This window comes from Mirounga angustirostris, unplaced genomic scaffold (genome assembly GCF_029215605.1).
Source record: "Mirounga angustirostris isolate CCGP_5_RB_7025 unplaced genomic scaffold, mMirAng1.0.hap1 SCAF_6, whole genome shotgun sequence".
NCBI lineage: Eukaryota > Metazoa > Chordata > Mammalia > Carnivora > Phocidae > Mirounga > Mirounga angustirostris.
In genome coordinates, this window is record NW_026991714.1 from 51,467,834 (window position 1) to 51,483,840 (window position 16,007).

General features: G+C 45.2%; 1 protein-coding gene across 1 annotated transcript in view; it reads left to right on the top strand.

Moving 5' to 3' along the window:
- The window catches only part of TNR (tenascin R), an 81,288-nt gene that overhangs the window by 9,161 nt on the left and 56,120 nt on the right, over positions 1 to 16,007 (top strand). Inside the window, exons 3-6 of the mRNA XM_045877403.2 lie at positions 437 to 700; positions 3,966 to 4,081; positions 6,345 to 6,495; positions 11,827 to 12,096. Coding sequence (XP_045733359.2) covers positions 437 to 700; positions 3,966 to 4,081; positions 6,345 to 6,495; positions 11,827 to 12,096 — 801 coding nt within the window. The remainder of the gene's footprint in view (positions 1 to 436; positions 701 to 3,965; positions 4,082 to 6,344; positions 6,496 to 11,826; positions 12,097 to 16,007) is intronic.

Sequence of the window (16,007 nt, forward strand, 5' to 3'; positions counted from 1 at the left end):
CACACGTGAATTACCTCGAGGGCATGGATAATGGTAAAATGTCGTGAAATAATTTGAAAGTGATGAGTTTTGAGTATTTATTCCCTTTGTCTTTAATACAATTTACTTAACTGTACGTTATACAATTTAATCTTTAATGATGGCTGTATTTAACAACAGTCTTGAAAAATTCCTGAAAATTTGACGTTCAACTTTCACAAGCTAGCAAGAGCTGGTCCGGCACACCGCTAGCTCATGGCCCTATGGAGAGAGAAGTACTAAGCACAGAAAAGACAAGAACCTGTCCACAGAAGGAGTTACAGATCACTCTAAGCCAGTGAGCGGAGCAGGACATACGGACAGGGTGTGTGGGGTGAGATGTGAGGAAGAAAGTTGAGTCCAGGATGGGGAAGGCAGTCCCCTGAGCTCATGCTATCTGTGTATTGCCTCCCGGTAGTTGCCCCTCCAGAGGACTTGCGAGTGGCTGGTATCAGCGACAGGTCCATTGAGCTGGAATGGGACGGGCCGATGGCAGTGACGGAATATGTGATCTCTTACCAGCCGACGGCCCTGGGGGGCCTCCAGCTCCAGCAGCGGGTACCTGGAGATTGGAGTGGTGTCACCATCACGGAGCTGGAGCCAGGTCTCACCTACAACATCAGCGTCTACGCTGTCATTAGCAACATCCTCAGCCTTCCCATCACTGCCAAGGTGGCCACCCGTACGTAACATTTCCCCATCCTACTTCATTTTTCTTTTTTCCTACATGAGATCATGGGCATTCATGATAGTAGTGTCTTTTCTTAATTCTTCAGGGATGCCTGCAATAATCACTGCTCTTGAGGGGAAGGGTTTCCGACGTGACCCGATTTACCCAAAAGGGTAAATCATTAAAAAGGCACTTCTGATTAAGAGAATTTCCAAATCCAGGCAGCTCCCATCAATTATAGAACCAAAAGGACAAAAAAGCAATTATTGAGTTCTGACTTGTTATAAGCTCGAGTCTGATTAGAAGTCAAAGAAAGTATGAGACTTATACAGACTTTGAATCTAGTTAGGGATTCAAAACCAGAAGATATGAAATAGGACGTATAATAAGCAAGTGCTAAATGGTATGTTACAGATGGTAAGTGTATAGCAGAGTGGGAAAAAAAATCTTATTTAAAACCACACTGACGACACCCACTTCTCTTCATAGAGAGGTGGCATAATTTCTTCATGGTCTTTTGTTTAGCAAAATATAGTCTATTTTGATTATAAAAGTTGAGGCTCTAGAGGATAGTTTTGAAAGATTCAGTAAGAGAGCTTAAGACAGAGACAGAGGCCAGCTAAACTGCTCTCCATAAGAAATAGTTTTTCTTTTTTATTTAGAACAGAGGAAAATTCCTATAGGTGCCTATCTGTATTTTACATGTATTCTATTTAAGCATAGAAAAATTTTAAAAGATTGCATACCAAGTATTAACATTGGCTACATCGAGGAGTAGAATAAGAAGCAGATAGAAAGGCACTTATTTTTTTTTTCTTTATACACCTCTGGTTTCTTAAATTGTCCTTTCCAATACTGCTCCTCTACCTCTCAGATGCTGGGAAGGCAACTTACAATTCAACTCTAATACTATCTACCTGAAGTGAGTGTCCAGTCCCACAGCTTAGGGCCTGAGTCTCACAGGACTGTCCCCACCTCGGGCGCCAGTCACAGGTCCAAAACTGTCACGGGTACATCTGACTGATCAGCTGTAAATTCAAAGGGTTCCCACAACCCTTCCTTAGGTTTGATAATTCCTTAGAACAATTCACAGAACTCAGGAAAGTGCTTTACTTACTAGTACTGTCTTATTTCCAAGGATACAACTTGGGAACAGCCAAATGGAAGAGATGCTTATGGCAAGAGATGGAGGGACGGGGTGTGGAGCTTCCATGTCCTCTCCGGATACATCACACCTCCCAGCACCTCTCTTCACCAACCTGGAAACTCTCCAAACCCCTGTTGCTTGGAGAATTTTATGGAGGCTTCACTATGTAGGCACGATTGAATAGGTTACTGGCTGTTGGTAAATAACTCAGTCTCCAACCCGTCTCCTCTCCCTGGAAGTTAGAAGATGGGGCTGAAAGTTCTGATCTTTTAAATCATGCTGTGGTTTTTCTGGAAACAGGCTATCTAGTTATCTCACAATCATACAATAGATATTCGTATCGCTCCAGAGATTCCAAAAGTTTTAGGAGTTGTGTGCCAGGAACCCAGGGACAAAAACCAAATACTTTTTTATTATATCACACATAGATTTTAGCAGTAGCAGGAAACTGGATCAAGAAGTAACCGTGAAACAGAAGCCCCTGGGTCAGGAAATGGGACTTCTCACCAAATAAGGGATAAGAGATTTCAGTCCATTTTATGTAGGTCTCAAGGGACAAGATAGTATTTGGATAACACATGCCATGAAAGTTCAGAGAAGGGAGAGGTCAAAGTAAGAAGAGCTGGCCTTGAAGGCTTCTTGGACTCAACTGCACTCGGAAGGATAGGGACCGGCAGAAAGGAAAGGATTTAAGAAATCATCCCGTCCCCTTGCTTTCCAGGTGACAGAGCTCCTGTTATAATACTGGATTCCCCCAATGAATGCTGACTTTGTAAATATGCCTATAATTATCTCTGTTTATATTTGACCTTTTTTTTCTAAATTCCTCTGGTGCCTGAGAACCAGTTTTAAATATCTTCGATGATTGTGCAGAGAGGCAGGTCACCATCTACCTCTTTTCCCACCTTGCTCCGGGATGAGTCACCACAGCAAGTGCCTGGCCCGACTCCCAGGCGTCTCCTCTCTCATGCACGTGCATGAGCAGTTATGAAGTTTCCATCCCCCCACGGCATGCATTATGCCAATTCAGGGCATCCCCTTAGGCAAGCTCCCAGGTGACAAGGACGAAATCATGTAAACTCACCTGACATGCCTTCAAGTGGTTTCAGAATCAGACCTGCCTTTCAACCAAGAAGCATGAAGAAGCTTCCAAACAGGAAGGATGAGAATCTGTCAGTTTTCCAATGGAATATCCCACAAGAGGCAAAGCTAAAATGGGAGCGGGCTCCCTGGAGAACTGAGAAAAGTCATGCTGTCGTATCTCAGGGCTGGTAATTGGAACTCCATTAGGACAAGCATACCTCCACCTCACTGAACCTGTGCATGCCTCCGTCTGTGCGCCTGTGTGTGTGTTTGCGTGTGGGGGGCGGATGGGGTTAGAAAAGGGGGAGATTAAGAAAGGAATGAGAAACAAGATAAGTGAGGCAAAGGTAAGTGAGGGAGAGAAGAGACAAATAACGAAGAACTGGAGGAAAGAGGGAGACAGTAGAGTGAGAGCAAACATTCCAGGATCTGCCATTGTCCTTTGTGTGTGTCTTTGGTTGCCTTGTGTACACGAAATGGAAATCTTAGACCATCCTAGACATGGTGATTTGAGCTGAACTAAATACTCTGACTGCACATCAGATGATCAAGAAAGGCATTCTAGTCTTTATTCTGAAATTGGCTTGTGTCCTTAGCCAACTCTCTCTGTGCCTCCCTCTTCCTGGGTGTGAAATGGGAATGTTTTATTGCCTTTCAGGAATCCTTAGAGCCTCCAAAGATAGTGTTCAATTCTCTGAGAAAGGCATCGTATTAAATACCAAGATTTGCCACATTAGTAAGGAAAGGAAAGGTCATTTCTTTTTTTTTTTTTAAATATTAACCTATGGTGGAATAGAAAGCATTAAAAAAGTTATATATTAGATTATGTTTGTTAGGTTCACTTGGGTATCACCAACATGGAGCAGCACCAGGGCCACGACAGAGTGGGCCAATCCTTCACCTGGGTTCCTCATGTTTGCAATAAGATTGGGATTGCCCACCGCACCCAAACTGTGGAGGGATGGCACCCAGGCAAAGCTCCAGGTGATGCTCTCTGTCCCTGCCAGGGATAGCCATGACATGGTCACCCACATTGCTGTGTTCCAGATCTCTCCACTCCTCAAGGGCTACACTTCAAGACCATCACAGAGACCACCGTGGAAGTGCAGTGGGAGCCCTTCTCATTCTCCTTCGATGGGTGGGAGATCAGCTTCATTCCAAAGGTAATGTCCACCTGTGACACTACCAAACAGCCTCATTTGGAGTATTTATACCCTCAACTTGGAATAAGGGGCTGCAAGGACGGTGCTACCCAAAGTCTCTCTTCATGTGGCTAAGGATGCAAAGGGATCTTTGGTGGTGTCTGGGCTATAGAACATCTCTTCCACAAAGGCATGTTGGACTGACTAGCAAGAGTGGCCCTGAGCCCCACACCCTGGCTTTGGAAGACAGGATGTGGGAAGCAGCCACCAGGCCCAGCTCTCTGCTCAGAAAGCTCTAGGGTTTGGCAAGCTATGATTTTAGCAAGTCTAAAAACCAAATCTTCAAAATGTTGGGGCTTTTCTTTAGGACATAAAGAAAGCCAGACTGAATCAGTCACATGGCTTCATTCTGTGCAGAAGATACCAAAAGTCAGCTTGCATGGCCAGGTTCTAAAGGTCTGAGGCATAACACAAAAATACCTTTTGTAACCTATTAATTGAGAAAATTTGTCCTTAAACAAATTATGTTACTAGTTTTTGAGTTAAAAGTATCCCAATTCCTTTCTATTCTTTAAAGTAGCATTTTATTGTGTTAATCTAGAACTAATTTTTCCAAGTCGCCAGAGGCGCCTGCCTAGTTCTGCTTTTCCAGAACTTGTTGGCCCTACTGATATTCTCCCTAACTCTACCACTCATGGGAGTGTAATGTTTAATCATAGGCCTTACCTCATCTTCATCTTTCAATATCAAATAGCATTTTTCCAGTCATTCATCAGACTTAATGACAGATGACACATAGTTGGATAACAAGACAGTGATCTCACCATTATTTTACTTCAAAATTCTTCTAGGCATGGACTGTTGGAGCTACCAAAGACCTTCAAGTTCACAGAGTATGACCCTTCATTTTCCATTGAGTTTGTTTAGTTTAAAGAGACTAAGACTCAGCAAACGTAAACAACATCAGATAGCTGGTTGGTGGCAGGCTTAACACAAGAACCCAGGGCTCCAGGGTTCTGTCCACTATAGTAAGACTCCCCTCTCTATGTGGATAGAGTCATGTCATGGCAAGCTAAATACATCTGAACAGGCATTCTGTACAAATACCTTCTTATATGTCTTATCTGCACTGAAATGGCCACTAAAGTATGGTAGGCAACTGGGTGTATAACAGGGCAGAGAGAATCCTATCACCCTGATGCTGAGGCAGGAAAAAAAACTATGCTAGGTTGGCCTATTTTACATCTAATATGTAAAATTCTAAATAAGGCCTTGGCCAGGGCATGCCAAGGTCAAACACACGACCACTGTGTGATCTGTAGGTTGTAGGCACTGGTTGGGGGTGGGGTGGGGAGGGGGGTGCAGAGGGGCATGTGTTACAGTGATTTATGGGTATGGTTATAAATTACATATAGGGCACTCTGGGTGACATAAACAGAGTCCAAAGAATAGGGAAGAAGGGCAGTCACACAAAAAGAGTCTTCTCATCCCTTCCATTTCCAGGGACACACAGAGAAAATGTATAATAACAGACAGATGGAGAGGTAGGTAGGTAGATGATCCTGGACCCAACATCATCAAGTTAATCCTTCTCATTTCCTCTTCCACCAATTTGTCTCTTTCCTTTCTCCTTTGTGTTATTCTTTGTTCCATGCTTCTTTTTTCTCTTCTTTGTACTTCCTAGCTGGTTGTGTCACTGACTCCTAACTCATCTGGATGAAGAAAAAAAAAGACACTGACAGATTTGCACCCAGTGTAACAGTGTGGAAAACTCCAGATAGAGCAAAATAATAGTTCCAGCTCATTCACAAACTGTGAATGTCTTAGTTTGAAAAATGTTGTATATATACATAAAGATAGATATTCACAGGCATACGCAGACACAAGTTCACTCTTCTAAATAGCCAAGGGCATGCTCATCATAATAAATGCCCCCAAATCTGATGGATGTTAACCGTAACCATCAAATACGGAATCTTTGACAAGAGTCAATCCACATTACCTCATGACCAATTTTTATTGGCAAACTCAAAAGACTCAAGGAAGGCCAAAGAAATGTTCTTGAAAGTTGATTCTCCATTTGCCAAATCCTCATAGAGCAGTAAGATTCTTACTGAGTCTGCTGGGAGTTTTTCCTGGCTCCAGACATTCAGCTGTCAGCATCACGGGAATAGATGTGGGCGCCATTTTTTATTAACAATTCACAATTGATGTTCCACACTTTTCTCTCCCGGTGATTTTTCTCTTTTGCCTTTTCTGCTTCTTCTTTCTTCCCACCTTCCAGAATAATGAAGGAGGGGTGATTGCTCAGCTCCCCAGTGATGTTACATCCTTCAATCAGACAGGACTAAAGCCTGGGGAGGAATACATTGTCAATGTGGTGGCTCTGAAAGAGCAAGCCCGGAGCCCCCCTACCTCGGCCAGCGTCTCTACTGGTGAGTGCTTCCACCCCTTCTTCCTACATCTAAGCATTAGGTCACACTGGAAAAAGGACAACAAATTTCCCAAGAAGTAGAGAGACAAAGGGTGCTGGGTTTTCTCCCAGAGCTGAAAATGATTTGGATACCTGGAGATGGAGCTACTCTACCAGATGCTTAGCTGAACATCTCCCCTATTGCTAATCCTTGCAAGCACAGAAATCTGGGAGAGTATTATACAGGGAAAATTCTTTGTTAAGATTTCCAGCATATTTCTTCTGAGCTTATTCATTAAGAGGCTTCATTTGTCAGCCCCTAGTATCTTGAGCTCAGGAACCAAGTTCTTGAGCAAGAACTAACTCTTATCTATTGTGAGATTTAGCAAAAGTCATCCAACCCTTCCCAAACTTGCCATCATTTTCCAGTGGTGAACGAAAATACCTCCTTCTTTGAGTTGACATGAGGATTAAATTAGAAAAAGCACACAAAGTGATTAGCACTATGTTGATGAGAGAGTGCTCAATACCCAGTGTATATACATATACTTACAGAACACACTTAGAAGTGAGAGCAGGTGGGGGTGCCTGCGTGGCTCAGTCATTAAGCGTCTGCCTTCAGCTCAGGTCATGATCCCAGGGTCCTGGGATCGAGCCCCACATTGGGCTCCCTGCTCAGCGGGAAGCCTGCTTCTCTCTCTCCCACTCCCCCTGCTTGTGTTCCCTCTCTCACTGTCTCTTTCTGTCAAATAAATAAAATCTTTTTTAAAAAATTAAAAAAAAGAAGTGAGAGCAGGTGGAAACAAATTATTTAAAACCAGTATGTGTGAGTTGAGTCACCGTTCAAGGTGATGACTTAAATTGGTTATTAGTTCATCCCCACAGTTAATCTTATGCAAGATCGTTGTTTCTAGATTCAATTCAGTAACTGCATCATCTTTTGCCTTATTGTTTTCTTAGCTAACAAAGGATGGCCAACTTCAATGCTGTAATTTAGCAATTATGATGCATATGTGTGTGCCCTCCCAATTTCAAAAGTTACAAATAGCATCTGGTATCATTTTTTGTCTCATTTTATTGATGGGGGAGCTGAGACTCCAAAGTTAAGCACTTTTCCCTTTTAGTTAACAGAAACTGAGATAGGTGAATATTGGTACAGCTTTATTTTTCATAAACTGACATTGACACCTAAGAAAGCCAGTTATGGGTTTAGGACAAAGGCCAAGTTGGCCAGAAAAAAGAACGACAACACCATGTAACGAGACCATGTTTATGGATTAGTGATTCATACTTTGCTAATTGGATCCAAACTAAATAACATCAGGTGCTGAGGCTTATGCTCAGCCTAGAAAACATTGGTTTGAAACTATTGTGGCATTAGATTATGTTCCATTAGAACACTAGGGCTCCATGGCAGTGGCTCAAGGCAAGGATGAAGGGGAGATTCAGGCCTCTGATTACATCCACACCCATGCCCAACACAGCCTCCAACCAAGGCAGCTCCACCTGTTTTATATTTTGTACGGTCATTTAAGATTTTGTTCTTTAAAGGAAAAGAGTCCTAAAAAGACTTTAAAACTACTGTTCTAATGCAAATATGTTTTAGAAGAAACTCCATAGCCATAAAACCTAAAAGTTCTCTGTAGGAATTTCTTCAGATGCCAGTGACTAGAGTTTTTCCAGAACTCCGTTCCCCAAGGTTATGCTGGAACCTGACATTTCATGACATGTGTAGATGCTCCTCCTCTGGGATGAAACGTTTCAGTGACTCCAAATCATTCCTGTGAACTGATATTAAGAAAACATGACTGGAAAACAAAAGCCTAGACAAAGAAGATGGTTCAGAAGAGGGCAGAGAAGAGCACTGCAGCTGTAGAAAGTTTTTCCTCCAAATTTGGGGAAAATAGTCTAACCCTGCCTCAGTCCTCTACTCAAAGCACATTTTTACGAAATTTGCGATATTTTTTGGTTTAGAAGTTCCTTAAGATTCAAATTCCAGATTTAAAAATTTGTGGTAAAGCTAGGCAGATTCTTTTTTCAATTAAGAAAAATGTCCTAGTTAATACTTTGGCATTGCGTACAGAGTCATGAAGAAATGGAAAGAAAAATATTTATTCCATTTGCCTTTCTGAGTAGAACTTGTGTTTGTTTAGAAATTAGGACCTAAATTGAAAACAAGCTGATACCAACTTGACTAGAATGGGGACACCACTACTGAGTGGCCAACAGAAGGGCAGAATCCAAGGGTGGCTACAGAAAAGAAGGTTGTCTCCCAACCCTGTCTGCTGTTTTCAGGAAATTATTGGTTAATTATTTCCTTCTGCTGAGGTCTGACAGACACCAACCCCCTCCTGCAAAGCTGTGAGTCCTCAAAGGCACTCAGACTGGCTTCTTCCAGGCAGGCCTTTAGGGAATGCAAATTACTAGACCTCCTGCAACTAGGGCCCTCTATGCTGCATGATTATATTCTAATATGGACAATCCATTATGATTAGGGTCTTGGGGATTTAAAGAGTTAAAGGACAAAAGCCTTCCAATGTCATTTGAGTTTCTGTGACATCTTTTTTTTTCTCAAGAAGCTTGAACTCTTTGAAATGCTTCCCCTTCTTTCTCATGGATACAGTGGATATTCATTCATTTCATTGACTCCACACCCATGTACTGAGTGTCTGTGTTTCAGACTTTATGCTTATATAGCAGCTAGAAGACCACTTCCCCCATTTTGTTATTAAATTAAATTAAATTTAAAAGGCCCAAGTTACTGAAAGCCATTAAATTCAGCATGCTGAAAACATCTGGATGTGTTCCGTTAAATCATACTATTACCCCAAATATGAAAAACAGAACTTCATTTTAACTCCAAACCAGGTGGCACCAAAATGGCCTGGTGATTTTCGTTTTGGCTGGTACTAAGCCAAAAATCCTAAGCTGCTTAATAAAGAACAAAACTGGACTAGACCCAGAAAGAGGGTGGGGTGCCCAGGAAAAGGCCCAACTCTGAAAGACTGAGAAGCTCAAAGTCAGACTGAGTTCATCCTGCAGAAGATGCTCCATTTTGGAGACAGTAGGAGGTGGTCCAGAGTGGATTGGTTTAAAAAACAAGTCTTAGTCAAGACTCTCTAGTAACAAGGAAGAAAAAATTTCTTTAACTAGCTAAAGCAAAAAAGAGAATTTACTGGAAGGACATAGAGTGTCTCCTGAAACCCTAGGACCAGAATGTATCCTGATGTCACAAAAAACTGAAGAATGGAAAGCCAGGTTCAAGTTACTCTCTCTGTCTTTCTAGAAGCTCCACAGAGTCACTCATTTCTCCTTCTCTATGTATATGTGTTCCTAAAATTCTGCACCCAATTCCAGTATATGTGTGTGTGTGTGTGTGTGTGTGTGTGTTGAAGAGGGAGGTGCCCCCCAAAGCAATTCTCTGGACACCAGCTGGGTATCCTACAATTCCACTCAATTCTGACACTATCTACCCAGAGACAGGAACATATTCCACAGGTTGAGGGCTCAGTCCCACAAGACTGCCCTCCACTTCAGATGCCAATTGCATATCCAGGTCATTACCTGTGTTTCTGTCCAAATGGCTATAAATCAGAGGTTCCCACCACCCCCTCTTCAGGTTTGATTAATTTGTTAGAGATGTTCCCAGAACTCAGGAAATCCATTTGCTCACAAGATTACTGATTTACTACAAAGGATATTAAAGGATACTAATCAACAACCAGATGAAGACACACATTGGGCAAAGCCCTGAACAAAGGAGCTGCTGTCTCTATGGAGTTTGGGGGCCCATCATGGTGGCACGTGGAAGCGTTCTGGTTCCCAAACCTGGAAGCTCTCTGAACCCAGTCCTTCTGGGTTTTTACAGAGGCTTCATTACAGGCAGGATTGATCTTGACCAGAGGTCAGAAGCGGGACTGAAAGCTCCAGCCCTCTAATCACATGGCTCACACCCCTGGCAACCAGCCCCTCTCCTCACCTCATTAACGTCACAAAAGACATTAGTACTCTCATCACTTAGGAAACTCCAAAGTTTTAGGAGGTTTGTGTCAGGAAGGGACCAAGACCAATATGTATTTATGATAAATCACCCTCTCCCTTCTTCACTCCCCTCCCACCTGTTTTCTCTCTCTTCAGATCAGATGTTTTCTATTTATGTGTGAATATGGTAGAGAATGGTCTCATACCAGCCCTGGCTCTACATGGTCCCAAACCATCTAACCAGAGAACCCGAGCCTCTGGTTCCAATTCCAAATCCTTGAAGAACATTAATATTAATATTAATCAGCTCTAGCCAGAGAGGCATAATCATATTATAAATGCAAACATGGAAGCTGGGCCTACTCTTTTAGAAGGTAATGAGTAATTCAGAAAGGACACATTGGCTGTGCAGACCTACCATGAGGAGTTGAGGACAGCATTTTCTATTCTCCTCACGAAGTTCTTTCTTTTTCTATTTCCATTCTATATTCTCTCCCCTTCCGCAACCTCACCATTGTCTAATTCACTATGAACCAAGTGGGTGCTGGAACGATAGATGCTGGGCCCCCTGGGACACCACTCAGCTTTTCTATGTCATGCCACCCCACAATGATGTTCCCCTCAGCCACTCAGTGGCAGAGGCCAAAGGCTCAGGAGGGACACACAGTGCCCCTTCTAGGTCAAGAATGTGCAAGAACAGGTGCGACAAAATAGCCCACAAGATGCTCTTCCTAAACTAAGGTCCTTTTTTTTTTTTTTTTTTTCCCAGAAGAGCAAGTTTCCCCAGAAGGCATGTTTACATCTGCAATGCAAATATCTGCTGGGTTGTGGTACTCTTAGCAGCTGGACTGACTGAGTTGTAGGTGTGGCTGAGCAGGGACATCTTTTGGACATTCACGATGCCCTCTTTGGCAACCGAGTTGGAATTCTGAGATGTTTACATGGGGCTGATAATCTTGTAGGTCTTTCATCAGGGCTCAGAGAAGGTGAGAGAAGAGCAGAGCACACACACCAGAAGCACGTCTCACAGTTCTCTGGCCCATTACCTCCAGACAGAAGCCCTGCTGGCCTCTCAAGCCAGTGGGTGCTCTTCCCCTGCCCAAATGGAGAATGCCGGGGCTGAAACACCAGAGCCTGCTGAGAGCAAGATGCAGGGGAACTGACTTCTAATGTCGCTTCCCCTGTTGCCAAACTGTGTGTCCTCAGGAAAGCGATTTTGTTTACTGTGTCTCATTTTCCCCATGTGTAAATTGGGATAATAATACCCATCCTCTCTTTGACTGACCAAGTTAACCTAAAGAGGAGAGGAGAGAGTTGATTTCAAACACCCATTTCTAAAACTCTTTTTTTCTACTTGATCCTTTTTATTCAGTCATTGATGGGCCCACGCAGATCCTGGTTCGAGATGTCTCGGACACTGTGGCCTTCGTGGAGTGGACCCCACCTCGAGCCAAAGTCGATTTCATTCTCCTGAAGTATGGCTTGGTGGGCGGGGAAGGCGGGAAGACCACTTTCCGGCTACAGCCTCCCCTGAGCCAATATTCAGTGCAGGCCCTGCGGCCCGGCTCCCGCTACGAGGTGTGGGTCAGCGCCGTCCGCGGGACCAATGAGAGCCAGTCCACGACCACCCAGTTCACAACAGGTAGGCAGGGGTGGTGGGGGGCACCAGGGGGAGAGAGGGTTGAGCCAGTGGGTGCCATGTCACATCAAGAGGGGTGTCGAGGAACTGAGGGTTGCTGGAGTGGGGGGTGGGGTGGAAGGGATGGGGTGAGGGTGACAGACACTGGGGAGGGTATGTGCTCTGGTAAGCGCTGTGAATTGTGCAAGACTGGTGAATCTCAGATCTGTACCTCTGAAACAAATAATGCAATATATGTTAAGAAAAAAAGAAGAAGAAGGTAGCAGGAGGGGAAGAGTGAAGGGGGGGAAATCGGAGGGGTAGACGAACCATGAGAGACGATGGACTCTGAAAAACAAACAGGGTCCTAGAGGGGAGGGGGGTAGGAGGATGGGTTAGCCTGGTGATGGGTATTGAGGAGGGCACGTTCTGCATGGAGCACTGGGTGTAACGCACAAACAATCATGGAACACTACATCTAAAACTAATGATGTAATGTATGGGGATTAACATAACAATTAAAAAATATAAAAAAATAAGAATAAAAAATTAAAAAAAGAGGGGTGTCGAGGGGGCACAGGTGACATTGCTTGGATGCCCACCTTATCACAGACCCAAGTTATAGGACTTGGTGCCCATCCTGCCTCTGCTACCAGCCAGATCTGTCACCTGATCTAAGGCTCTTCTCCACAGCTCTCAGGTGTCTCCTTGGTAAAATTAAAAGTTCGTCTTGAAGGCATTTACACGTCCATATTGCTAGCCCAAGTGGCAATTTTGTGAGAGTTCAGGAAAGGTGCTCTCCCTCGAGGTGCTTTACTGCTATTTGCTGGCACTTGTAATAATTCTATAAATTCATAATGATTACACAGCATGGTGGCGCCCCAAGGAGTTGTGCGAGGCCCACATTATGCGGCTGGCAGCAGGCCTGCTGCCTGAGACTCTCTGACTCACTCTGCCCTTTGCAAACACTAGCAAGAAGGCTCATGGGAGGCCTGCTCCCACAGATGGTAGGCAGGATAAGTCCCACCTGCCTCACTGTGATGACCACTCATCCCCCTTCCCAAGGCTGTTAGAACTTGGAAAGAGCTTCCCCCACAGTCAAGAAAGGCCGGACCTCACGGTAACCTGCTCCCTGACTTTCTCGGAGCCTGTCAGGCTGGCCAGATGGGGGCACCATCCCAACACAGGCTTCCCAGCACTCTCACTGGGTCAACAGGGGCTGGGATCAGATAGTGAGTCTCCACCTGACCCAGATTCTCAGTCTTGGTTTCTCTACCCTGGAGAGGTCACACAGCAAGGAATGTCTCTGCCAACTCCAAGTTGTGCAGAGATCAAGGGAAACTGCTAGCATCTGTAGGATCTGAGAACCAGCATCTTCTGAGGGGGTAAAGTAGGAGAATCGTTAATTCAAGCATCCTACTTGTGCTGTGGCCCAAGAGCTGTTACGGGATGGGATAAACCAGCTGAGGGGCTGAGGGGTGGTTCCATCAACAGCACCATTATCTTCCACCTGTGTTTAAAATCAATGGACAAAGAAGGCAAAGAATAAGACAGATGGAAGCCAAAATATCCCCTGGATTGGAGCCTATAGCTTAGTGTTAGTGCCAGATGGGCTTGCAAGGTGATGGTCCCTGTGGATCTGGGCCAGTCTTGCCATGCAGCAGAAGTTAGGGGACTACTCAGGTTAGGATTTACACCATGGAGGAACACACAGAGGCCTGATGCCTGGGGAGAGCTGGCTCCCATGAGAGAGGGGAACAGAAGAGCAGAACTAAGTGCCTAGGTCCTGCTACAAAACTCACCACTGAGGGAAGTCCACCTTCCACAGTGTAAGGAAAAGGCCAGAGTCTTATAATGGGGCTCCCTCTGCACAGAAAGACAAATCAAGAGTGGAAAAAGCTTCCCTGCTAAAAGGCAGCAAGTCTGGACCCTGACGGCAGGGTTTGATTTGAAGAGAGAGGTTCTCTCCCAGGTCCTGTGCCAGACGCCACCCTACCCAGGGGATCGCGGGTCAGATTGTTTACTGAACACATCTTATGATCACCAGTGACTGACTATGCATCTGAAGAAAAAAAAAAAAGGAACTAAATTCTGCCCATTTCTCTTTCCTTCTTCTCCTCCACTTAATCCACATTGCTCGGGGCTGAGCATGACCTGACACGATGTCCCTTTGTGGAGAGTTCAGGTCAGCCATTCCCCCCGCCACCCCTCACACCCCACAACACCACCCAACTCACTCAGGTGGTGGGATCTCCTGGGGACCACAAGTCCTGCATTCTGTTCTGAATTTCAAGACAGTTTTTGTTTGAAAAGAGGTTTCTTTGTGCTTTGCTCAGATAAGGAGTTTGAAGAGGCAGAAAAGGAGAAGAGCGCTCTCGTGCAGCATGATGAAAGGCAAATTCTTGATGTTTAGGTCGACAAGATGGAAGCAGGATTGGCTGGTGGCCCAGGAAAATTCCAATGGAGACAACTACATTCTGCCTCCTCCGAGCTCCCCCTGAGTTTCAGCTCACTGCTGAGTGATTCTGTTTCCGGTAGCCTGGCAGATCGGCAGCTGTTAGGAGGCTGCCTCCTGGTCTGCACCTCCAACCTGCTCGCCTCCGCTCAGCGGGGGAGGGGCGCGGGGGCGGGGAGACGCCAGGAGCTTTGCAGAGGAGCTGGGGGGGGGGGGCTGCCAGCCGAATGAGGGTGGAGGGGCCCGGACCCTCGCAGTAGGGCCCTCAGTCATTTCAGAACTCCGCTTAAATTCAAATTAGCCAGAGTGCTTTTCCAGGTGATGTCTTCGACACTAGGAGCGCACTAATTGCCCTGGCAATTAAAGCAGAGATTTGTTCCCTGCATGGTGAGTGGGATATTTACCTGGGTCTTGGAGCTGCTCCCAAAAAGGAAAGCACCCTGATGGGAGCACAGTGGTGAGACAGGCCAGCAGTTAGAGAGAAGCCAGCCCAAGGAACCCGGGAGGTCAATCTCGAAAACCTCCCTTCCCTCGGGTGGCTCTGGCTTCAGTAACCTTCATGAAGGCAGTCCTGGGACTCTTCTCTCCATTGGAGGCCTTCTCTCTGAGCACATCCCTCAGGGCACCAAACTCGGCCTCCGGAGCATTCGGCCAAAGCAGAGGCTCCTGCTCTAACCTGAATGCCCCAGACCTCTCTCGAATGCTGTTATGAGTTGAATTGTGTCCCCTAAAAAAATGCTGGAGTCTTAACCCTCAGTCCCTGTAGATATGACCTTATTTGGAAACAAGGTCTTTGCAGATGACCAAATTAAAGAGGTCATTAGGGTGGGCCCTAATTCAAAATGACTGTGTGTCCTTATAACAAGGGGAAATTCGGACACAGAGGCAGGTACACAGGGAGAACGCCATGTGAAGATAAAAAGCAGAGATTGGGGTGCTTCTACTATAAGCCAAGGAATGCCTAAGATTGCCAGTGAACCACCACCTCGCCCCAGGCATCCTCATAGCCCCCCCAGCCAAAATATTGAACAAGACTTTTCTAAAGTCTTTGAGGTGGCAGACAAGACCGAAAACTGACAATTTTCATCAAGGCACTTCGCATGTGCGTACTGAACACCCAGCAGGTGCCAAGCACTGTTCTAGGCACTGAGGCTCCAGAATAAACAAGATAGACAAGAGTCTAGTCCGTGTGAGTTACATTCCAGTGGAGAAGAGGCAAAGAAACACACAGGATCCTTCCATCCTGAGCGCTATGCTCAGAAGTGAAAGGGATGCTGGAGAGGAAACGCTGCATGGGAATAAATCATTCGGAAACACCTCACTGAGGAAGTGAAGTTTTAACCAACACCTAAGTGACCTAAGCCATGTGAGGATCCAGGGAAGAGCCTGCCAGCAAAAGCAGCAGCCAGTGCAAAGGCCCTGAGGTGGGAGTAAGTTTGATGTGTTTCAGGAGTAGAAAAAAGGCAGTACAACTGGAGCA